The sequence below is a fragment of the Apostichopus japonicus genome, chromosome 10 (genome assembly GCF_037975245.1).
Source record: "Apostichopus japonicus isolate 1M-3 chromosome 10, ASM3797524v1, whole genome shotgun sequence".
In the NCBI taxonomy this organism is placed as follows: Eukaryota; Metazoa; Echinodermata; class Holothuroidea; order Aspidochirotida; family Stichopodidae; genus Apostichopus; species Apostichopus japonicus.
Genome location: NC_092570.1, coordinates 3,596,475 through 3,622,017, shown reverse-complemented (window position 1 = coordinate 3,622,017; position 25,543 = coordinate 3,596,475). Strand labels below are relative to the sequence as shown.

Genomic DNA, 25,543 nt, shown 5'->3' with positions numbered 1-25,543 from the left:
GAAGGAGAAGGAGAAGGAGAAGCTGTGATAAGCTGTGATAAGCGATGATAAGCGATTATTGATCTGTTTAAAATCATTAATAATATCAAATCTCTATTCTATATGAATAGTCTAATATCGATTTCATTTTTCATTTCTAGGCTAGTCTATAGTCTAGTCTAGTCTAGTCTAGTCTAGAAATTCCTTTAAGTATTTATGAATAATGAAAAAACGGAACTGTATGCTTGTTCAAGTGACGGCAGACGACCAAACTGTTATAATGAACTTTGAGAAAGACAGGTTTACCAAAATCATTCATAAAAACATGGTGACACTGTGTTGTGCGGAGTTATTCATTAAAAGGATGAGTTACTGGTCGACATTTATATGACGAAACGTAATGGAATGACAAGACTCAAGTAGATCTCTGCTCTCTTCCAAAACATGTTTCAACTGTATAACCTCCCATTCAGGTTCCGTTTTTCATTTCTCTTGATATCTATTTCAGATCCTATATGTTAGGTTTCTTCGAAAACATGGAACGCCAATAAATTAGAGTTGGATTGTTCAGTTGTAGCTATGATTAGTTAACTGGTCAGCTTCTTTGAATTCCGATCTCCCCCCCCCCCCATAAAAATACCTTAAGTAAAAATGAATAATATTCCATGAACCTTAGATATACTAACTTCGGTTTCATCGTGTTTTGACCTCGAACAGTTAAATCAAACCACCTCTTCACTCTGTGAAGGATTACAAATTACCTTGTGTTTAGTTTCTTGATTCACAAATGTTCTTTCTCTCGTTAATGCGCAAGAAGAGAATGATCCGCACAGTTCTCGTTCGTAGTCCCCAACATGATCACTCTGAGATTGGAATGACAACGTTTCCACTGGTTTTTCGTCTAAGTTAAACTCTGTCTATAAAGTGGAGAACAATATTAAATTATGATATAGCCAGACAAAAAAATAACATAAAGTGGCTAAAAATATGGTCCAATGAGAAATCTTGACCAAGTTTGATAATAAAAGAGAATAATTCACTTTAAATTTGGTAAACATTAAATATATTAACTTTGGGGGAGGAGTTTGGTGATGGGGGGGGGGGGTGACAATGGGCTAGTTAATGTGTTGAAAAGGTCCTGTTTCATTGACTGCTTTGATAAGTACTCACCCGTTTCCACATCTGGGGTCCCAATCCGGAAATACTATGTATTATGTTGATGATCTTTATTGCATAGCTCAGAGTAATCTGAAAAATGTCGAACAAAAAATGACTACGCTATATTGTTATTTAAATAAATGAAATGTCACAGAGAAATTTGGATAATGTTTAAATCGAACATAATAATGTTGGACATAATAAAGTCGTCAATAGTTTGGGTATTCATATACAGTTTAAGAGTTGATCGCTCTGAGAATTCTGCGGATCCCTTTTTGTTCTCGAAAGTGTTACTTTATAAAATACATTTTTTTCCATGACAAATTTGTATACTTACTTTAAACACGTCATATGGGGCCATACAAGTCTAACTAATGATATGTGTATTAAAACTGTATTGTTTAGTTACTTTAAATGGATGAACCACGGCTGTTTAAAGGGACTTTTTTTTCAAAAAAAAATAACTTGGACATATACAGTGTAAAACACATCAAATTGAACATTGTGCCTAAAGTCATCTTTTAAGATCTCTGTTCGAGGACATTAAACAGAAAACAAAAAGACTTTGAAAGAAATATTTCAAGAAATGACCTTTTCACAAACCTTCATTATTTTTTCCACGCCCCCCCCCTCACTTCCTCCTTTGTGTATCTTCTATACTCATGTATACTCTCACCTGTATAAGTCGAAATGCAAACGAGTTATCCTTCCTCGCTAGAGCTAAGAACTTCTCATTTGGAAGGTAATACACCTTGCTGTCTTCCAACGCCTTAGCATACACCTTCGGAAAGTGATGGTTTGTACCCTGAAAGGAAAACGTGTATATATATAGATGCTGAATGATTTTGTCCAAGGGACCATATACATGTCAGATTGAACAGATACGAGAAAAAAAAAATCCAGAGAGCTTAATCGAAGATTTTGATCAATAATATGGAAATGATTACTCTTCACATGCATCAGTGGCGTGCAAAGGATTACAGGTTGTGAGATTTGCGAGGGCGACATTTTCCGAATGTCCCCGACTGATTTAGGTAGTGGCATGGACCTTAATAGAAGGGCCAGAGGTGGATCCAGGGATTTATCAGGAAGGGAGTGTGACCATGGAGTCCTTGAGACCGCCTCCCATGTAGACGTTTCTGGGGTTCTCCCAAGCGAAATAAACTGACGTTTCTAGACGGTACCACAAATGGTGCATTGTGAGGGATATATAGAATTTAAATTAGGTCTACAATAAAGGCAAGGGAGTGCTAATAATTTAAGGAATTCTAAGATTAACCAACAACTTATGAGTAACGAGTAATTACTACCAATGGTTAAAGCAAAGCATAGTTAAAAGGTTACAAAAGTTGGTGATTCAAACCACAATTAGCATATATCTGTTATCAATAGTACTATTTGCGTGTTATTTAATCAAATGAATGAATATGACAAATAACTGACCATGGTCAGTATTCACCTGCTTACTAATTATCATAAAATTCAACTAAATGTCTGGAACTGGGCCTATAGAGGTATTCAATTTGTTGGGACACAGCAAATATACCATTAAAAATTTTACCGTCAACGCATCAGCAATGGAAAATATACTATAAATACATTCTTGACCTTCGACACGTCTGATAACGTCTTTACTACCGCTCTGAAATGAACCAAAGATATGTCATCTTTACGTAGGTGAGTACAAAATATTACATTCTAATATATCTATTATATTCTAATATATTCTTATGATATTGCCTCAAGTATCAATGTTGTCATATAGTTATACACCTTATACCTTTAATTGACTGATCTAAGATCTTTATCTTCGTGTAAATCTAAAAGTGAAAGCTAAAAAAGTAGAAATATTGTATCAATCATTCGTTGGAATTAATAATCTTTGGCTACGTATCATATGTTATACTCTTAAGGAAGTATTGTCCTACTTATACTGTTATTCTTATGAAAGTGTGACATTGATAAAGGCTTAACACTCCTAAGACTACCATCAGTGTCTATACACTGACCGAGCTCATTTGTATTAAAAAAAGAAGAATGGGGTGCCCCATCTTGAAGCACATCTGCTACTTATTTTACTAATTTGACTAAATTACCTTTTCATTGAAGATAGAAAGCTCGAATGCCCCACTATCCACAACAAAAACATGTTTGTTCAATTCTTCGTAGCTGTCACACAAGTCTTTTCCTTTGGCTACATCCTTTTCTATGAGATCCTTGAGTATTTCATTCTGGCCCTCTTCCAAAATCTGAGAAAATAACCTGAAAAAATGGGGTATATAAAAGGAGACCTTACAACTTTATAACAAGGATAGTTTTTGTTTTTCAATCAATATTCGTTGATATATTTCTACCCTGTAATAGTAAAACCACAACCCTTAACGGACATAAGTAGTTTATAGGCTTATACATTTACTATTTAACGTTTCACCTACTACTACTGTCGCGTTCGTTGATCCCCAATCGCTGTAGTTTCCTCACAAGTGTACTTTCGCAATAGCTGGATGAGTATAAGATACTAACCTACGTAAGGAGTCGTTCCTACAGTCCACTTGCATGCATTATTGTCACTTAAGCTATAGATGTCATAGCGATAAAGTTATCGCCAAATATGCTAATGAAAAGCAAAGAAAAGTAAGTCTTAATTGGTATACTGTACCCGCTTGCAAATAAGTTTGCAAACTTTCTTCTTCCGTCTACCTCTGTCATTCTGTATCGTCAAAGCTGTGCACAAAAATATGAAACATTCAACAGCTAGTCTTCGGTCAATGAGATTTACAGATCATTGCTGAGAGAGATTGCCCTCGAATAAACAGATAGACATTAAAACACATATATACAGACAAGACAACACACGAATATAGGCCTACTACAAAAATTCATATAACAGATCCATTTCTTTGGAGTACTGTGTTTTGATTGGTTGGTACCATCAACCTGTTCTATTTTGCTCCATTTCTATCTCCACAGTATCGAATACAATCTGAATGTATTTCCTTCTAAAGGCTTCTCTATATGACACAATATATTTCCCTACAATGCGTATAAGTACGTAATTGGAAACGTATTGGCATATCTAACGATACAGGAAACAGTAATAAACACGATACAGTATACAACACGTGAATGAAATGAGTACCCAGTAATAACAATGAAGCATTAGCCTAAAAGATCGTCACTTAAAAATATCGACACCTCACCCACAAAACAAGCAAAAGGAAACTGTACTAGAACCGTGAAGAGTCAAACAGCCGAATCATTCATTAAAAGATTTGTGGTACGCATCACAGTTTGTCTATATAGGTTTAAAGGCATTGAAGACTCGGCCCAAACCGCGTGCCGAGCTCTGAAAAAGCTAATTTTCCGTTGCTTGCAAGTGAAGTTTTCTTCTCGTCGCTACAAAATGCAGACAGTATTGAAACGTGATACCTTAATTGTTATCTTTTTTCTAGACCTGAGATGTCCATCGCTGCCGCTATGTACATTGTGTTGTGGGTATTGGCCGTAGTTGTATGTATTTATTTACTGTACACTATAGTGTCTAATTACAGACGGTAGCAAGCTGTGTGTGAATTATCTGGGATCGATGGTGGTGTCTACACTTCTGATACACCTCATTCGAAACCAGGTTAGGTTACCGGCATAAGACGTTTCTTTGTGGTCGAGTTTTCACACCCTTTAATGTGATCGTTTCACAAAATAGCTCCACTGTATGATTCAGGCGAGTTTGCGTTTTGAGCTTCTTTTAAAAAAAATTAAAAACAGGTAAAATTAGAAACATTCGAATTGCACAATATAGAAATTGCAAACAGTAAGTGGATCGGTTGTATTTGATAAACATCGTGTCTCCCAAAGACGTACAGGGTTGGGAGATGAGGGGACTCACCCGCCGGCCCCTTGGGGTACAAGTTAGCTGTTACACCCCTACGGGGGTGTCTGTACTTCGTACAAACTTGCAGTGTATTTGTAGACAGAATGATCCTCTCAATAGTTGAGTCATGGCTCACTCTATGCACTAGGGGGCCAAATTGTGACGCTTTTGAATGCTCTCACTAAACTGTTTCAGTAAGCCATATTGTGTTAACAACGCTCAGTGTATGGAACATAAATTGGTAATGAAGGAAACACATGAAAGTTTTCACAATTTCCCTTACAGTTTCATCCCAAGCGTATTGCCGAAGATACTTTTAAGAAAAAGTCGCCCAGGATAGAACCTGGGCACGAAAACCGAACGACTGATCCGCTCTCAGCCCCAGTCCCCTCGCATCGGGACTGTGACTGTGTGATCATCGTCGGGTGTGCATCACCATTCCCCTCGAAAGGGCACAGATACTACACATGATCTTAGCCAAAGGGTCGAAGATCTTAGATCGGTAGTTTCCATGTCGCAGTGTTAGCAAGAGAGTATAAAGTTAAACATTGCTGCAATAAAAATAATTATATGCTCATAGTTTTCTCGGCAGCCTGCAAACATACAAATGTACAAAAAAAGGGATTATTTGATAAAACCTACATTTCGTGCTTTGAAATTCTGTAAATTAATTGTAAAAGTTTCTTCAGATACAAGGATGAGAACGTTTCATCTTCAATTAGCGAGATAATATTGGATTTGTGAAGCCCTACTAACGCCAGATTTGCAGTGAGTCCGTAAGCCCGATGTGTTTAATCGTACCTATGTCAAGGGGAATTGCACTTGTTGTATTCTCATGTAATGCTGGCACTAGTATTCGCACTACGCACTAACGCCCGCTATGGCTTACAAACTTAAAGCATAGCAAACCTTGTCACTTAAATAGCTCTAATTATTGTTATGTTCACCGACGTCCAGAGCCAGTGCAATTACGGCAGCAATAGCGTAACAGAGAGGAAGTCGGTGTAAGACTCCACTGCCACTTTGTTTCGCAGATTCAGCCGACTAACTTTCAATAAAGCATTCCTAGAATTTATCGAAAAATAGTTATCCATTCTTTTACACAATAACTTGTTTACTGTATTTCTATTGTTCATAGTTCGATAGACCAAATAAGCTCTACAATAGAATTCAAGATCTAGTACAAATACAACTTCAAAACAGGTCTATGGAATCGTTATGGTGTCATGCCAAATGTTAAACAACTTTTGGTATTTTTATTTGATTCTTACATTTTGCGTCAATAGTTATTACATTTTCCGTTAAGAGTATACATTTTGCGGCGAAAGGTATTACATATCTGGTTAAAGATTATATTTATGCGTCAACTATTACATTTTGAGGCGTAACAAATGCCTCATATATTTATCATACGAACGTATAATTCCTAGCATTTTTAGCTCAACAATTCTGAGAATAATTTTCACTGACTATACTTGTCCTTTTGCAAATTTCTAACTTGCCATATATTTCCAAATACTGAAGGATGTTTCTGCGAATTGTGAACAGTATACTATTACTCTCTCAGAATTATTAATTTCACAATTTGCGAGAACTTTATTGTTTATATATAAACAGTTTCTCAATTTCCTTCAAACAAATCTTGAATTGATGACATTTAAGGATTAATTATCATACTTGTACTTTTTCAGCTATTTAAAAAGTAAAGATATATAGATGAAGGATGATATGAATATGGGATTAAAAATAATGATAATATGTAGGATACATAACATTAGGAATATGGGATTAAAAATAATGATAATATGTAGGATACATAACATTAGGAATATGGGATTAAAAATAATGATAATATGTAGGATACATAACATTAGGAATATGGGATTAAAAATAATGATAATATGTAGGATACATAACATTAGGAATATGGGATTAAAAATAATGATAATATGTAGGATACATAACATTAGGAATATGGGATTAAAAATAATGATAATATGTAGGATACATAACATTAGGAATATGGGATTAAAATAATGATAATATGTAGGATACATAACAATATGAATATGGGATGAAAAATAATGATAATATGTAGGATACATAACATTAGGAATATGGGATTAAAAATAATGATAATATGTAGGATACATAACATTAGGAATATGGGATTAAAAATAATGATAATATGTAGGATACATAACAATATGAATATGGGATGAAAAATAATGGTAATATGTGGGATACATAACATTAGGAATATGGGATTAAAAATAATGATAATATGTAGGATACATAACAATAGGAATATGGGATTAAAAAGGGGATAATGCGATAAAAAATAAGGATAAATGGGCTAAGCAAATAATGGGAATATCGGATAGCAAAAATTGGAATATGAGATAAACAAATACGCTAATTGAAACATGAGATGGGACAATATGGGATAACAACCACGATGGTATTATTTATGATAGGAATATGAGATAAAAACTAATGGGAATATGGGACAAAAATCAAGAGAAAATGTGATAAAAATCATAGGAATATGGGATTTAAATAATGGAAATAATGGGATAACAACACATGGGAATAAAGAAAGAAGAGAGAAGAACTGTTGCAAGACTTTAATTATATTGAACGTTAATTATTATTAGTATGGTCTGTCTGAATAAATGAAAAAACTTTTTCAAGATAATTTTCAAGATATTTCAAGATAACACGTCGAAATATGGTGATCCCCAAATTTTCACCAGACATTATCCAATGTTTGAGAACACAGCTAATGGGCAAAAAAGTTTCATAAAGGAGTGTACATTTTGAGAAAAAAAAACATTAAGAGGGAAAAGAGGACTTTTTAATATTTTGCATGAAGTTTAAAAAGTTAAAAGAAATTTAGTGAAAGTTTAAATATCCTTTCTAAGTGGGCCAGCTTATTAAGGGCAGCGAACAAATTCTGGACGTTATCCCAAACATTTGCCATTTTGTATCTCAAAATGTTGTTCTTTTTATCTGGTAACTGTGTTGTGTTAAACAGCAAAAGTATATACGCTTCGCATGTCGGCAAGTGGAGGAAAACACAATTTTTTAATGTGTTGGCAAATGGGTGATAAGCGAACAGTGTCATGTCTATTGCGTATCACGGGCAAGGCACAGAGGGGACTCTAGTCCGACCTGACACATTTAAAATGTAAACAGAATTGTAGTTGATTAAAATCATAATTTGTGCATTAAATTCACTGAAATATGAGAAGACCTTCATGTCAAATAACTTAGAAAATAACAAAAAATTGATTTTCTTTTATTTCAATTTTTAGTTTTCTGATTATAGTGAACTTGTTTCATCATGTAGTGTGAACGGTTTATCTAAGTTTTAACTTCTTACTTTTTCCTTCCCAAGTGACAATACAGAGTCGGTATCACCTTATATGAGCAAAGTAGTAATGCACAAACCTAAAACAGAGATGAAAGTACAAAAATAGGGAAAATAGAAAAATAAACTTACCTTTAAAGTTGAAACTGACGTGTCAATTGTCCTGCTGTATCGTCGCCCAGACTCCAGCATCGTTTTGGACCAAGAACGTCGAAACTGAGTGATTTACCCGCAGTAACAACTACTTTATAGACATAATCGTAAAAAGAAAGTAACACAAGCTATTGTGTGTGCTTCTGAATTTTTGTGGTTTATTTTGTGTTGTTCTCAGAAAGTTTGGCGTTCTATAATAAAGCATATATGTTTTCTTGACCAGGTATACCCTGTTTTTGTGTAAGGCAATAGATTGAAACAACCAATGAAATTCATTGAAGCATATTATGCTGATGGCATGCATTTGCTTTCAGTTTATGTCAATACAAGTACCTATGTAGGTATCATATATTTCCATGAATAGATTTTGAATCTGCAAGTCACTTTGAACAAAAAATCTCCAAAAAGAAGGTGCGCTTTCAGTGAACTATACTTCACTCCCGGTCTCGCAAAAAGTCAGGATGTACTCAGAATATTTGTACAGTTTGAGGGAAGCCATTTCGTTACGATGGTATTGAAAAAGAATGGGACTTGATAGTAAATAAAACTCTCGTAAAGGATGGTTAAGTTGACAGCTCACTTGGATTTCCAGACGATACGTCTGCTACGCATTTTTCCTTCATTGTCATGCTCCATCGTTCAGGCGTCAACCCCCTCCCCTTCCCTAAAACCAGGTAGATTAAGCCCCAAATAACAGAAATATTATTACAAATTTAAAACACTTCTAGTAAAAAGGCCTACACCACAAATGTCTATACCTGTATCTACAGTACAACTTAGACAGTTTAAATCTTGTCATCATTAAATTATTGTTTCAGAAATTGCAGAATATAGCACCATTTTGCATCTAAGCAACCTTCAAGTTTAGAATTTTCTCAATGGTAAGGGAACCCCTCTCACCAGAGCATAACATCTTAGTCCCACCCTAACCATGACACAAATGGTGGTTGTCCCCCTGTTCGTAGAGATCTAGTTTTTAGTCACTTGTGAGAGTTATTATGTTCGCACAACAATGTTAGACTTCTACATGAACGGATATCTTTCTCTTCGAAGACATTCAGTCACTGTATTCAACCAATACTGACACAACGTTTATCCTTCACTTGTTTGTTTTACTTTTTCTATAAATTTAAAATACTCATTTGCCGCCAAAGGTATTCAAAATATGCTCTTGAACGGTAACATCAAAATGAGATGTACCTTGCAAAGTGGAATCAATGGCCGACTACAGACTTAACTGATAAAACAGATATCGCCGGGGCAGGGATATATAATATGGGAAGGATCTCCGACCAAAGAGATTATCACTGAAGTCAACTTGTTGTCAACAAGAACAAAGTCTGTTGTTTCACTGACAAGCCCTCAATAGTACCCTATACTCAGCCTATACTTACTACACAATGTCCTACGGGTCTTAAAGTATTGCAGTTGTCCACTTTGTTGGACTGTATGTATCCTGTCTATTTGGTGACATCCCTATGTTCCGACGTCTCTATGTTCCGACGTCTCTAAGTTCCGATGTCTCTATGTTCCGACAAAAAGAAAAAATTCGGAGCAAATTTTTTCTATCCGAAAATTTGTTTGTACTAAGAAAACTAATTTGTGAGCCCATTATTTTGGGACCAAATTTTTTTTGGAACTCAATTTTTTTTTGGACCAACATTTTTTCGGACCAAGTGTTGTGAGACCAAAAATTTTTTCACGAAATAACAAACAAAAATTGTGACCCAAAATTTGTTATGACCCAAACAGTGCTTGTGACCGAAAATTGCTTGTGACCCGAAATTTGTAACCATGGAGGTAAATATGAGAGGTGGATGTAACAGTCATGGATTGTGGCTGTTGCTCCCTGCATGGAATGGAAGCCAAATGCTTACATTCAGAGATTTTACGATCAAAGTACTCAACGTAAGCCCCGAACCAGGGATGGAAAAATCGTTCATTTCTTTGTAAGAAGAAAAGAATGCACTGCAAGAAGCTAATATTTTCCAGCAAGTGGCCAAGGTTTAACCAGGTTTTCTACAGTAGATTACTTTCAGTATTGAAATCAGTGAATGATCGATCATACACCATTTGTACATTTTGTAAGGCTGTAAGCTATAGTCTATCATTAGTTCACATATATGGGTAAGTTATAATGATAATCCTGCTTCCACCTGTTTGTAATTGGAACACTGTTCATCAGACTTGATGCAACAAGTGGAAATTGAAACAGCGCTAATGTGTAAATACAAAACTATAACAAACTTTTTATGATTAGGCACAGGCTATGTATTAACTGCTGGTAAATTTTGACAATCATATTGGCACACCATTTCAATCACAATTTCATCGCAAAATAACAAAATAATACTGTCGTTATCCAGCTTGCATAACTTAGCATCTAGTCTATGTATACTAACAGTCACTCTAGGTTATTGTAAAATATTTGAACATTTATGAAATGGTGCTCGGTAAGCATGAATATTAAGTACTTTGGCTGCTTCAAAAAGCGCTAAAATCGTAGAGCGTTCACAGTCTTTCAGAACTATGGTATGCTACCAATAAACCTATTTGCCTCTTGTCTTCCCAAAGTCTTTCAATGATATGCCAAACGAAAGAAAAAACACCCAAAAACGAAAGAAAAACTGCAAAACTGAAACGAAAAGAATGGAATTAGAAAAATGCAGCTTTCAAGAAATCTTGTTCCTGAATGGATGTTACGAATGACACACTAATAAGTACAAAAGAATTAAACCCTGGAAAACGTGAATATGCAAACTAAGCAGAGGCATTGTCAACCTTTTATGATGCAATAACAAAGCCTAGCCCGGCAAAGTCTATTGTACCAGCAAATCTGCTTACTGGAATTGAACTAAAAATAATATATTGTCCTACAAGTTGTTTGGAAATTTCAAATGTTTACAGAAAAGAAAATGATTAAGAAAGGGTTTGAGCGACTGATGACTCATACGTTTTTTTCTTGTGCATTCTGGGAACATGTGCGGGTACTGTATATCCAGACACCAGTTTAATTATTTATAATGGAAAAAAAAACTTAACCACAATTTGCATTTTTTTTTCTCCCAATTATATCCTGTGATAACTAAAAATCTGCTATTGGAATAATCATATTTACATAGTTCTTGATATTACATACATGTACACAGTCAGACAGAATGGGTGAGGGTTACAATCTTTACTCCACTTTTGACATGGGAAAGGAAAGGTCTTTGTTGTCAACATCTCTCCCCCCCCCCCCCATCCCTTGAGTTAGAATGATAACATCGGTTGACTACGGCAATAAGCAATTTAGTTGAGTAATTTCTGTGGTTGTCCGGAGTAGGTATTGGAGTACAAAGACTCAAAAGGCAAAATTGAAAGAAATTAAGAGAAAACAAATGTTGACACGTCAATTGTTAATGTCAGCCAGGCCTAGCTTGTACACAGTAGGCTTATGCAAATAGGAAAAGTAAGTATATATTTTCTTTAAGAGTTGTTACGTTGTTCAAAAGATAAGAACCACAGACCAAACGTTACAGACAGTAATCCTCTATGTAATGAAAATGCTTTTATATCAATTTTACATTAAATAATCTGTGCACAAACTTAGGAATTTGCAAACAGTTTCAACTGAAAATTGCTCAATGCTTAGACAGGAAAATGCAATTTTCATGTTCTTTATCCTTATGAAACATTAGTTGAGTCGTTCTCTCTTTTCATCAAGAACAAAATAATCTAAATCTGAATACTGTATCACTTCATATTTGCCCTTGTAAAAAGCACAGGGTAAAAAGTCACCGTAAACAACTTACTTTTTTTTGCTGCTCCAATTGCTCCATTTCACTTCTCCATAAAATGTCACTCTCAGTCTTGTTGAAGAAAAGTAATTTGATGCAACTGTAAATGGAAGGAATATTTTGAATTAAACACAATTCTCCCCCACCCACTATACCTTAAAACCAGAGTTTTAATAAATTTATCAATGCACCTTTTCTGAAGTTTCCCCGTTGTGGTCTGGCTAATCAAACGGATCATTGGAGTGAGTCCTGTCCCCGCAGAGAGAAGAACCATGTTAGTACATTTCTTTAATCTGGATAATCGAAATTTCCTTCAAAGTCACTGATCTGAATGTTAGAAACTAGAATAAAAAATAAAATTAAGGCATAATGAATAATTGCCTATAAAAAATCAGGATAACAGCACTCTGTAGACCCCTTCCCTGGTGTTCCATTTGCAAAACCAAACAAACGGTTAACCCTCGATTGAATCAAACTGCATCACTTCTATGTGAACTCACACAATTGCCAGTATTCCTTAGTATTACCAAATATAAACGTTTCCAATAACCACATCGAATGAAACAACATGTATCATATCTTGATGTTAGACAATGTCAGGTGATTTTGTGGTCTGATATTGTTTCTAATGAATGTGAAAGGAGGTGATCTTCACATCTTGTAAAACTTTAAGACATGAAACATTCTTTCACTTGTCTGTTGTTTTCCCCTTACTAGTGTAAGTTGAGACATTGTACTGAATAGTTTTCTGTGACGTTTCATAGGACCGATACTTGATAAATTACTGTTGCTTTGTTGTAAATCAGCAATTTTGCATTTGGTCGGCAAAGTTCACTAAACTCAAATGAAGTACACTAGATAAAAAAGGAAAGAGGTCAAATGTAAGGCACTTTCAAGATGAAGGGTTACCTGTTTTGAGGTTTCCAATATGCTGTGTCAAGAGACCGAGTTGTCTGGGTCTTTCAGCCGAAGCAAGGCCAATGTTAATAACCATTAAATCATTTTTTTTCTCGTCACTTCTAGCATTTAGTCTTCGTGTTCATTCATGATTTTCTGGACATATTCTCACTTAGACACTCCTTCCAGATTTCAGTTTGGAAGTTGCTGTCTTTTATGAGACAGTGAGAGACATCGTGAAATTATTCTTTACGTGGGAGAATGAAAGAAGAATTGGGGTTTCATGGAATTGGTGTTTTGAAAAATGAAGGTCTCTAAAGAGTTGCGGAACACTTCCATGAATACTGAACAATGGGTTACAGATTTACAGGTACAAGTTTCTGTCTCGATTTAAATGGATGTAAGTAGATAATCAACAGAAAACTGAGAAATTTATATCATCAAGGGAAATGTGCAAAGAAATTGATTTCAAACCAGTGACCGTTGGGCTACAAGACCAACTGCTCCACCAACTGAGCTATCCAGCCTTTAGTTGTATAGGCAATCCCTGTAAAGCCATTTCTTTAGTGGGGCGCCAGTCACAATTAAGCCACAATATCTTGCAAACCGTTGAACCAGGGATCAAGCGTCAGTTTCATTCAATTACAATCAAGAAAGTGGCAGGGAAGGGATTTCAAAAATTCGACATTTCATGCATAAATATATAAATTTAAAACCGAGACAACTTTTTTTCTTTTTCCCTCAATTTATATTGATAATCTAAAGAGTAAGAATTGCTTTAAATTAAAAAAAAAAAGAATACAGATTGTGCTGAGAAATCAAATTTGTTCAAGGTTTTCTCCTTTCAAGTTTCCTGTGTTTCGAAGTATTGGCATCCAAATATTGAAACCCAAATCATATAAAGCTTATATCACTAAGTAAATGCTTGATGTTTAAGTTTATAGTATTAATGCTACATACATCGTATAAACGGTAAATATGAACGATCGAAAGTGTATTAGTGTCATCAACTTGGTAAGGTATAGGCCTAATTATCAACAACTTAGTGTGCTTAGTCGGAAAAGTTTTTTCGAACGGTTCGAGTGGAATTCATTGTGTATTTAGCTTATAGTTACTTGATTATTCGTACGAAACAACTACCTATCAATAAGGTTTGCGTTGATGAAAATAAAATTCATCTTTTGAGACGAAACACTACTTAGGATGATATAATTTCAGTGTACCCGCTCCCCCCCCCCTCCTCCTATCTTTTCCTTTCTATATATAAGCTTTTTATACATGTGATTATTCGCTACCATTATTTTGCAAGAATTTGTGGACAAGTATACGGGATCTTTCGAAACTAAAGGACCATCGACTTCGATGACGTCATGAGCATTTGATGAAGTAATCCCTCCTAGCATCAGGGAGGTATACCTTCGTTGACATTTTCCGTTGAAACAAACCAAACTAAGCAACCGTCTCTTTGTCGGTTTGAGATTTAACATACTTTAGCTATTTAGAAGAAACAGACCAAACGAAATTAGCCATTTCAAAATGATTTTTTCCCCTTCATTTTTGCATAGCCTTGCAGTTCTTGCGAATCAATTAAGGACAACAAAACTGTTCATTTTGTTTAGTTAATATCTAAATTCTGTCCAAGCGTGCTCCATACCGGTGACCCATGTGGGGGTGATAAACAAAGAAAAGTTAAAAATATGGATGGGCACAATACTTGTGTCCTGTAACTTGTGCAAAATGTTTGTTGGTCGATTTATTAGAAATTATAAAAGAATATATATACATTAATATTAAGGCCTGCACCGAGGAGATGACGTCATCATCGGTTTGACCTTAAAGGAGCATACAATGTTAGAACTATAAAGAACATAAAAAACTTGTCGAGCGTACGATATTCATTTACTAAACATTTACTAATCAGTTACTTTTTTTCGCAGTCGAAAATTGAATGCTACAGAGTAATAAATCCTGAGTATCGATTAGCCAACAGTTTCAGGTCAGGGTATAATTATGGAAGTCAAAAATAGTCATCCATGTAGCCATGGTGTGTTAGTCTGCTAGCCCAAACTGACCCATATAGTATTACTGTGTTAGGCCATAACCTAAGTTTGGTCCATAACACCTACATAGCGTTAGGCTCTAGCCTAAGCTGAATACATGGCACCTACAGTGTGTCAAAATACCAAGTCCCTTTGGCAGGGAGTGACCCTTTCCTAGGAACTGACAACAAACTTTGAATTAGCCTTTACACAGCGGTGGCAATTCATGAACCACTGGCATTGTTCACTAGAAAACTTAGACACAATGGAGAGAAATAATTCCAGAACATGGAAAAATATTACGTTTTACAATTGTATTGACGTATTATTGTTCATGACATTATTATTATTCATGACATCATTATTATTCATTAACAAATATAACAGCTGCATGAAGAAAACAATTTAATGGTATCAAGGTAGCACTGCTGAACTAAATTGCACTCATATTTTAAGTACGTATGACAACTATTACAATGGATTGACAATAAATCTTATAAATCAAATTAAAAAAAAGAGTCAGGGACAACAGAGCTAGGAGAAATGAGGGCATGTGCCCCCAACAATAGTTAAAACCCGCAGAAGTGTCCATTATTTCACTTCTATTATAAAAAAGTACCGTTTTTATGTTTTGTTTTGAAAAATAAAGATATATGTGTAATTGAAAAGGGTTCTTTTGTTGAAACATTTTAATACTGAAATTTAAGGTATGGAATGCACAAATGATTCATTTCGTTCAAACATTTTGATGCAACCTTGTGATCTTCCCCCTTCAAATTAATGTCACATGTTCCACTGCCCCTTGAAATTGTGTGACCAGAATCCTTTAAGCGTTACGTTTGTTTATGATGCTGTTTATAAGGAGCACCAGAGAGAATCCTAACAAATCCACAGGTTTCTGTGTTTCATCTACACATATGCTTGTATCAACAATCATCACCCTACAAAACCATTACTTTACGTAAACTTAAACAAAACCTAGATATGTATAAATTAATTTATCATCTTGGTATTACATCAGATCACCATAGTAACCAGAAATAAATCAAAATATAATCTTGATACTGATGATATGATACATATTGTGTTACATCAGTTATTCATGAATACAAATCCGGGCAACTGCTAGGTAGGCTATATTGAGGCAAAAATCCTGAAACAACTCAAATGAGGTACCTAAATGGATAATATGCTACAAGTACCTCAAATCATTAATAGACATACCAGTTATTGCTAGGTATAGGCCTGATGTAGGACATGAAGTTGAAACATGAGGTAGGATAAACCCAAACGAGGTACTAATGTGGATAATATGCTGCAAGTACCTCACATTTAATAAAACAAATACCAGTGATGATTGCTTGGTAGGCCAAATGTAGGAGAAGTTAAATCAACCCAAAGGAGGTACTTGAATGGATAAACATGCTGCAAGTAACTCAATTTATTGAATCTAAGTACAAGTAATTGCTTGGCTTGCCAAATGTAGGGTATGATGAGGAATCTTCCTAAGAGGAATCTTATACCATCTAGATCAGGGTTGTCCAACCTCTTGCAGAGGAGGGCCACATTGAATGATTATGATGAAAGAGGGGGCCGCATGAACCCTATGCTCGATTTTTCAATTTTTTGCCCGAAGCCTAAGGCAACAAAATGTGAGCGCAGAGCGCACTGAATTATTTTTCTTCCTGATAAAACAGATGAATAAAGATCAGCCGCCCCCCCCCCCCCCCGTCCGCTGAGAGAGTGTCACACAAACTGACCTGTATGCAGTTTTTTGGACCCAGAAGGTTCCAATGATTGATTATATATAGCTTCAAATTGTTATCAATAAATCTGCTCACTAAAATTTTGCACCGTAGAGCATCTCTGGCAGGCCCAACGCAACCCTGCGGCGGGCCGGACTGTGGCCTGCGGGCCGTAGGTTGGACAACCCTGATCTAGATGGGTAATATAGGGTAGATTTACCCTCTTAATCCTAGACATCACATGGAATGACAATGAGAGGGACAGGATAATCCCACAGAATGATAGTATCCATAACCACTGAGGGTAACCAAGAATGTGTTACAGATACTTAAAAATCACATCATGTACTTGAAGTTGTCTTGAATTGCTCTGCAATTTCATCCAAACTTGTCATCAGTTGTTGATGTTCTTCTTCAGAACTCTTGGTGGCCGCAAAAGTCAGATGTAAAGATTGAGCTTTTCGATCTATCAACGAAAAAACAAGAGAACAAGAATCTGGACATGATTTCTGGAGAGGCAGGAAATTCTTAATCTGGTATACTTACTTTGTAAATTTAATTAAATTTTAATTTATCGAATGTTTATACAACAGACCAACTTGCTTCGATGACAATCCGACCGAGTATTACGTACTAAATCAAACGTATATATGAGAGTGTAGAAAATGAACACACTAACCTAGGTAAAATTGACCATTCGCTTGATCGAGTGCAGCTTTGGATAGAGCGAGCCAAACGACCGTATCAGCACCACCGTCTGGAGTTCTCAGCATATTCTTGAATCTTTTGTAGAAACCTGGCATGGAGGTTCTTACACTGGGTGTATCTGCCCAACCAGGATGCATTGAATAAAAGTGAATATTGGGATACTTCTTTCCCCACTGCTCTGTCATTATAACTTGTTGTCTCTGCCGTTAGAAGAGATACAGGGAAAAAAAAAAAAAAAAAATCAATTTTAAACACTTTTGTATCAAACCTTGCTACGATCAAAAATTATCGTCCTCTTAACCAAACAAATGCACATTGCATGTGAAAATCCTTCCATCTGTTAAGAAAAGTTTTTGAGATGAAATTGCACTGAAAATTAACATTTTGACCTTCAACCATGTGGCACTTGACCTCAGTTCCCATGGCAACCGCAAATTTGGTACTACTTGACATTTCCATTGTACCTGTGAAGGTTCTATGTCAATTCGATGTTTACCCTTGGAGTTATAGAAAGACACTAGGGTGCACCCCTGTGGTACCTTACCACCAAGTGTGAAGAAAATCGGCGGAGCCGTTTGGGAGAAGTTTTTGACACAAAATTGCACAAATACACATCGAATATGAAAATTGAGTACTTTACTGGACATTTAAAGATAGAAACAAAACTGTTAACAAACTGCTTTTATCTACTGCAAAGACAGAAAGCCTGTGTAGGAAAAGAGTATCAAACTTTAAAAAAGGGGCATGACAGGATCCTGGCAGGAACTTAGATTCTTCAAAGGAGAACCGAGGGGCACGGTGTTAAAACATTTCAGTAATGTATTTTAGATAAGACAGGAAAGTGCATATGTTATAGAGTTTAAGACAGGTAGGAGCAGAGTAAGGTTAACACTAAGAACACGTAGACAGACAGACAGACAGACAGACAGACAGACAGACAGACAGACAAATAGCCTATTGAATAGTGAATACAATTAAGAATTATGCAAAACAAAAGGGCAGTGAGTTGAAAAGAAGAATGTGATGAAAGGGCTGTGAAAATAAACTGTGAAGATGGGTGTGGGTTTTTTTCTTTTGTAAATGCATTTATGTTTAAAATGGTTTACAAATTGTTGTTACTTTTTTTCTCCCAGGATTAAGAATAAACTATCATTCTAGCATTTATACAGCAAGGTCAAGGAAGTTAGGACTCTTGATTATCTTGTCAGGGTGCATAGTATGAAAAAAAGAGTGAAACCTTTCCTTCTCACCTTTTGATGAGCATAGGTAAATGTTCCATCGAAAGATCCCTTTCTGCTCTGTAAATTATTCAAGTCTAATTTCATGGTGTACATCCCACCAGAGGAAACTGTTATCTGAAAAAAAGGAATCAAGGTCCCTTCATTTAATATTTAGTTTTCATAGGATACATTCCACTAGAATGAAAGCTTATCTGGATGAATAAAAAAGGAGTTATCACATCTCCATTCCTGAAATACAAACCACAAGAGGTTATCATTGACAAGGTTATGGTTTGGGTATGATACCAGTGGTAATTAATTTAAAAAAAAAACAAAGCATGTGCTACATCTGACCATGCATTTGGCGGATCAATGTTATCCACAATGGATTTGCAAAAGAAATAGTGTAGCATGCACATAATGGAACCAGCTCGTACAATTTTGAACAAGTCTGATACTCTGTTTGGACTGTAGATATTAGAGCCAATTAAAATTGTTGCATACATTAAAATGGCAGTCAGTATAAAGCGGTTTGCACAATCGTTAATGGAGCTATTGTTCTTCCATCATAGAGCCAAAATTTGTAACATTTCACTGATCACAGATCATAATAATATCCCCTTCAAATTGTGGGATGTTTATCAACTTTTGTTAAAAATCACGAATCAGAGCATCAACGTTTCAGTGTATTTTCTCTCTAATCTCTTTTTTCCCCCTTTGTTATGTCTTTCATAAGTCAAACAGAAGCATTGCTGTTGTGATAGCTTGCATGACTATGTTCATTTGGAGGAAGCATATCTCTAACTGTACAATTTATATTCAGCCATGATGTGTTAAATTAAGTCAGGCTAAAAGCATGTATATCTTACCACTCTAGGATTTTCATTCTTTGAGAGTAATGGAATCAAGGTATCCGTCAAGACGTAGGTCCCGAGGGAGTTGACTACAAAATTCTTCTCTAATCCCTCCTCTGTAAATTCTAGGCTTCCAAACATGACTCCGGCATTGTTGACCTGAACATAACAAATGCTGGTAATGGTTAACGCACATACACAGACATATGATAGAAAATAGATGGGGGAGGGGTCTAAGGGGAGGGGGTGTTTTTGAACAATTGAAGGTCCTTAGATGCGATCTGGTGCAATATTTTGCCAGTTTCATCATCATCATATGATATCATATTATCAGCAGATTTTGTTTCCTGTTACAAATTCTTTCATATGTTCTTTTACATATTATATCAGAAAGACAAACTGAGTGCTCTTTTATAATTTTTCCAGTAGGATGTTTCTTGTTTATTGTCCAATGTCTGGACTTTAATACATTTGACGAACTTAACTGATGGACAATATAAACTTTCATATTTTGTAAGACAGCCAGATGTGCAGTGGCCTAAACACAAATATTGTTATCGCAGTGTAATAATTATTTATAGGAACGTGTATCACGTATAACATGCTGTTCGCGCAGCAACTTCTGACGAATCATAGAAAGGATGAGAATGTACGTTGTCGTCGTCGTTGTGCATACAGTTTGTGACACTCCATCGAGTGCGGTTAGGTAGGATATATGTATTTTATTTTGCAGTGGCCAACTGTAGGCTTGTAATAGGCTATAGGCTCAATTTAGCTAATTGAATCTGCCAAACTAAGTAAGTAGCTGAATCATTAGGCCTGAATGTTATAACGATTATAATCGAGTTAACCGAACTGACGAGTATTCATGATCAAAAGAGCGCTGACAAAATACCATGCTAAAAAACAACAGTTTTAAATTTTTTTTGACACTGAAAGGGGGGAGCAGTTGCTCCCCCTGCTCCCCCCTGGCTACATCCCTGCATTCAACTAGTACATCGAGAAGTTGGATAACTGTAGGGGATTAGCTGTGATGTGATCTGGGCAGATGATCCAACAGCAATAGGCAAGTATAATCTTCTTATTGATTTTGCCTTGAAACTTGAAACATTTAAGGAATATGTTTAGTGGGCAACGATTTCTTTGGAATAAAAACTGTGTCAACATGATTTTTATATGATTGCAGAGTTTGACAGTGAAAAACAGTCTCGTCCCATACACCCATACTGCCTCTCTAGTACCCAAAGAAAATGAATAGAAAAATACTAATTCCAACCTTACCTTACCGCACGTGTGACTGACCCCAATGAAGTTTTAGAATCGCTAATTTTTATTCAAACAGTTTCTTTTTTAATGACAGGTTACATCTGGAGCAACAAACAGTTTACTTCTATACTTACTCCAATGAACCTTTAACTACCACTGGAAAAAAATCCTCCATATGAATTTTCAATTTTCAATTTCCAACAATACAATTCCTTCTTACCAGGACATTTAATTGTTTATCTTCATCCACAAATTCTGTTGCAAATTGAAAGACTCTTCTTGTATCCAACATGTCCACAAGATGAAGGTGCACATTCTGCAGAGAAGACCGAAAAAAAGATTGACAAAAACCCTTGACGGGGGATATATCCCGGTGGCTGAACGTTACTTCAATGGAAAAGGCGCTTTTTTATGTTGAAGTGTTAGATTAATGTCACAGTCATTCCTTGCGCCCTTAAACATATCACTGACTACGATTTGGGGCCTGGATGGTTCCATTGTCATTAAGATACTGTACCTAGCTATTACAGTAAATTGCATGTTGTGTGGATTGGTCTGTAAAGAAATATTATGATATTTAGCAGGTACAGATACAGGTTAAACAAATTCTGGGGCAGTCATAATAAAACAAACAGAGATTTATCGTAATTAGTTTATACATATCAAAGAGCATGAATAAGTTCTCTGTTTTATAAATACAAAAATGATACAGCAAACGCTCATGATAAAGATTGAAGATGGAATATGAAAATTGGATCAAGAGAAAAAAGTAAAAGATTATACCATATTTTGGGATTCATCTATAATAGCCTTCTGAGCAGTTTCTCCTCTTTCTTTGTTCCTGCAAACCATATGTACAGTACCACCTGATACAAATGAAATAAAACACAAACATTAACAATAAAGATAGAAAGCTTGTGTATACTCACAACCTGTCACTGTTTATATGTCTGTCAACATGTCACTGTGCAAATAAAGCAGAAGAGTATACATGTCCTGCAGAACTGATCTGAATTATCTGATCAGTATACTTTGAGAAATTGACCAGTAACTACACACTTATAGATAAATTATACTCTATCAAGTCTAAGTTCTATTTATTCACATAAGCTTGTATACATGGTGTCAGAGTAGGGAATTCTTGAACTTCTCGTCTGATCATTGTAATTCCATATCTTGTCTAAGTTCTACATTATTCACATAAACATTTAAACAAGGTGTGAGAAGTCTAGACCTCTTGTCTGATCAGTATACTCTGAGACATCGATCAGTAAATACAATAATATATTTTACTCAAGATGTCTAAATACTCACTATTCACATAAACATTCAAACATGGTGTCAGAAGTGGGAATTCTAGAACTTCTTGTCTGATCAGTATACTCTGAGACATCAACCAATAAATACAATTATATATTATATTATATATCTTGTCTAAGCTCTCATCATACACATATAAGGCTGTATACCTGATTACCTGTCATAAGTGGGAATTCCAGACCTTCGTGACTGATCAGTACAATCTTAGACATTGACCAGTAAACTAATCCCTTATAAACTATTCTCTGTATCTTGTATGAGTACTCAATATGAGCACATTTGCACATGTAAACACACCAAAGCATCTTGTCTGATATTACCTTTCTTTGCAATAGCCAAAGCTGTACTGTATCCAATCCCACTGTTGGCACCAGTGATCATGTATGACTCTGCAGAGGCGTCGACATTCAAATCTTCTGTGTTAAACGACTTTGACGCTTTGACGTGTCCACTTCTGAAAGTTTTGAAAAAGAGGGGTAAAGCCAAAAAATGCAATATATATAATTTTTAACAATTATATACCAAAAGAGTAGACAGCAAAAATATTGTAAATAACAAAAACAAGGATGAGTGATAAACAATAGATCTTGTTTGAGTAGTAAGTAAAAAAACCTGACATTAACTCAATCTCTCTTGCAGTACAACAACACAATGAAAGCTGATCTATGCAGCTGTACTTGAATCTATCATCCACAGGAGTTAGTACAATCTTGCAAAAGATTTACATCTTGATGGAGCCTAACATACTGTTATTGCATTACTGTATCAAACAAGCTTTGACAGAACATTCCAATAGAATTTGCCCTTATAATTTGATAGGGTCCTCTTAGTTCCACCTACATACAATTGAACAATGTAAACATTCAAAAGATTAATATCAGAGCATGAGATGACAATGGTACACTTACTGTCCGAACTCTCTGAGTCCTTTGGCTATAAACACTGCATTTCTGTACAATGACATTTTATATTCTCATCTGCAAAAGACATAAAATTAGAAAAATATTGTTGTAGCAGGAAGAAGCACGGCTTGAACGGAAGTGATAACTGTTGTGCTGTCATCAAGTAAGCGCTGTATAACGATATTCATTCAGTACATAATAGTTTTCACAAACCATAGAACAATATGGAGTGTGGTGTGGTGTCGTGGAGTGTGAGCTCAGTGGTTAACGCCGGTGCCTTCCAATCATAAGGTCCCCGGTTCGAGTCACTCCAAGATTAATGTTTGTCGTCCAGTTACAGAGTTGTTGACCATTGACAATTCATAATCATGGACGTTACATATATATGACATATTGTAACCTCGCAGCTCTTATGCCACAACCATGTCAAGCTCTACTAATTTTCCTCCTTAAAGGGTGTGAAGGATCGCGCACCAAGAAACGTCTCATGCCGGTAATCTGACCTAGTTTCGAATGAGGTGTAACAGAAGTGTTTGACACCATCATCGATCCCAGAAAATGCACACACAGCTTGCTACCGTCGGTAATTAGACACTAGTGTACAGTCAATACATACAGGTACGGTCAATATCCACAACACAGTGTACATAGCAGCGATGGACATCTCAGGTCTAGATTAAAGATAACAAGGTATCACGTTTCATTACTGTCTGCATTTTGTAGCGACAAGAAGAAAACTTCACTTGCAAGCAAAGGCACGCGGATGGGGCGAGTCTTCAATGCCTTAACTGTTCTTTCCAGATGCGTTTCAAGTTTATAGGCATGCTACTGTATACATACGTACAGTAGCTTCCACATTAAGAGCTCAGTGCTTCACTACTCTGCTTAATATGTAATTTCAACAATATATTTGCTGTATGTTTGTTAGTTAGTAGATTACAATCAGTAAAGTTTGGATTTCACAGGTTATATTGGGAGGACAAAATATTTTCCATAATTAGCAGCTTCGTAATATCGGAATCAAACATACATTAGTATATCTTTTTTTACGTACAAACAATATTAATGATCCAAATAGCTCGACACAGGTAGACAGAATGAATGATGGGAGCCGATGACGCAAACGATACAAAGCATGTACTGCAGAAGGTATTATGCCAATAGTTCCTGTGAAGTATATTTTAATCAGAGCTTGCACTAATGCATATCCCTAGGTTATTACAGTAAATCATGCTCAGCATCAGTAGGACCACATAATGAAATTAAATCAATTCCAAATACGACTAGGCTAGAGGTGATTGTATATATAGGCTAGGCCTAATATCATGGGTTATTTTGGATTGACGGGCCTATATGCTGGCGCTCAAACTCACCGGCGTAAAACAAGTGTCACTAACCCATGGGCGGTAGCCAGTCCGGCCAACGGTGGCGAGGGGCAGGCCTACATGCAGACTAGGCTACTACTAGTAATACTATGCATAGATCTAAAAATCTGTGCCAACATCACGTGTGCTAGAACGACGCCGGTATTTAATTCTGGTCCTTATCTATGTTACAGTACTTTTTTACAAACGTAGCCTACTTGACGACCGAAGTTTGATTAATACAGTATTTGGTCAATATTTCACGCCGATATGTCAAAACGTGCCAAAATGCTATGAACGATAGAGAAGAAAACTATAAAATTTACCTGGCAAGTTGTGTGTATATAATACGTTTTCTGCGTGAAATCGGTTGTAGACCTAGAATAGTGGAAGTATATCTTTGTATTCGAATGCAGTGTGTAAGCTCGGTGTATTTATCCTGTTATGATTGCGAAATAGTCCATATTATATAATCCGAATTCAAATGCGCATGTGCACCGACTGAGTATAGAGCCGGGAAAACTTGAAAAGTTGAGTAATGAATTTTATATGGTAGCTTTTAAAAACCAAGGTGGCTGCACAGACGCCCACGTACCTCACGCATTTATTTCTATTTTATTTGTTTCAGTTTGTTGAAAGATGAAAAATCTCATCATTAAGGAAACGATCTATTACTCTTGATACCGAATCCAATGGAATTCACGATCGACAGCAAAGATGAAACCGATGATAATATATAAAGTAAAAATGAATGCAGTTTTCATTATCATTGCTCAAATTATGGATTATTAACAGGCAAAACCAAATGAACCTCTGAACTGTTCTTTTATTATATAGTACTGATCGAATGTGTAGTACTAATGGTTGGATCCAACAATCGAAATGTTCATCATCTGAAGTTCTGAACCATGTATG

At 35.8% G+C, this 25,543-nt stretch overlaps 2 protein-coding genes across 9 annotated transcripts in view; both read right to left on the bottom strand.

Annotated features, from left to right (window-relative positions):
* Positions 1–9,943, bottom strand: part of LOC139975266 (neuropathy target esterase sws-like) — a 35,583-nt gene extending 25,640 nt beyond the window's left edge. The window contains exons 1-8 of one of the 6 annotated variants that reach the window (XM_071983029.1): positions 9,929–9,943; positions 8,514–8,625; positions 3,797–3,861; positions 3,234–3,399; positions 2,699–2,779; positions 1,814–1,942; positions 1,150–1,227; positions 741–896 (exon numbers count right to left, since the gene is read on the bottom strand). In XM_071983029.1, coding sequence (XP_071839130.1) covers positions 741–896; positions 1,150–1,227; positions 1,814–1,942; positions 2,699–2,779; positions 3,234–3,399; positions 3,797–3,846 — 660 coding nt within the window. In that variant the 5' untranslated portion in view covers positions 3,847–3,861; positions 8,514–8,625; positions 9,929–9,943. Of the gene's footprint in view, positions 1–740; positions 897–1,149; positions 1,228–1,813; positions 1,943–2,698; positions 2,780–3,233; positions 3,400–3,796; positions 3,941–4,074; positions 4,141–5,650; positions 5,759–8,513; positions 8,764–9,928 lie in introns of those variants that run through there. The other 5 variants (XM_071983033.1, XM_071983032.1, XM_071983028.1 and 2 more) reach the window with 5 other exon arrangements.
* A 4,998-nt stretch (positions 9,944–14,941) lies between these two features.
* Positions 14,942–25,106, bottom strand: LOC139975055 (dehydrogenase/reductase SDR family member 12-like). 3 transcript variants are annotated; one of them, XM_071982671.1, is made up of 9 exons: positions 24,662–24,800; positions 23,271–23,339; positions 22,683–22,816; positions 21,826–21,908; positions 21,263–21,358; positions 19,792–19,935; positions 18,953–19,057; positions 17,674–17,902; positions 14,942–17,460 (listed from the first exon to the last, which is right to left on the bottom strand). In XM_071982671.1, the coding sequence occupies exons 2-9, from the start codon at positions 23,324–23,326 to the stop codon at positions 17,336–17,338; spliced, it is 972 nt and encodes a 323-aa protein (XP_071838772.1). In that variant the 5' UTR covers positions 23,327–23,339; positions 24,662–24,800; the 3' UTR covers positions 14,942–17,335. The 3 variants fall into 3 exon arrangements, with proteins under 3 accessions (XP_071838772.1, XP_071838771.1, XP_071838770.1); XM_071982670.1 differs by having other exon boundaries at positions 24,638–24,791; XM_071982669.1 differs by lacking the exon at positions 24,662–24,800 and adding an exon at positions 24,955–25,106 and having other exon boundaries at positions 14,943–17,460.
* Between the last annotated feature and the right edge of the window lie 437 nt (positions 25,107–25,543).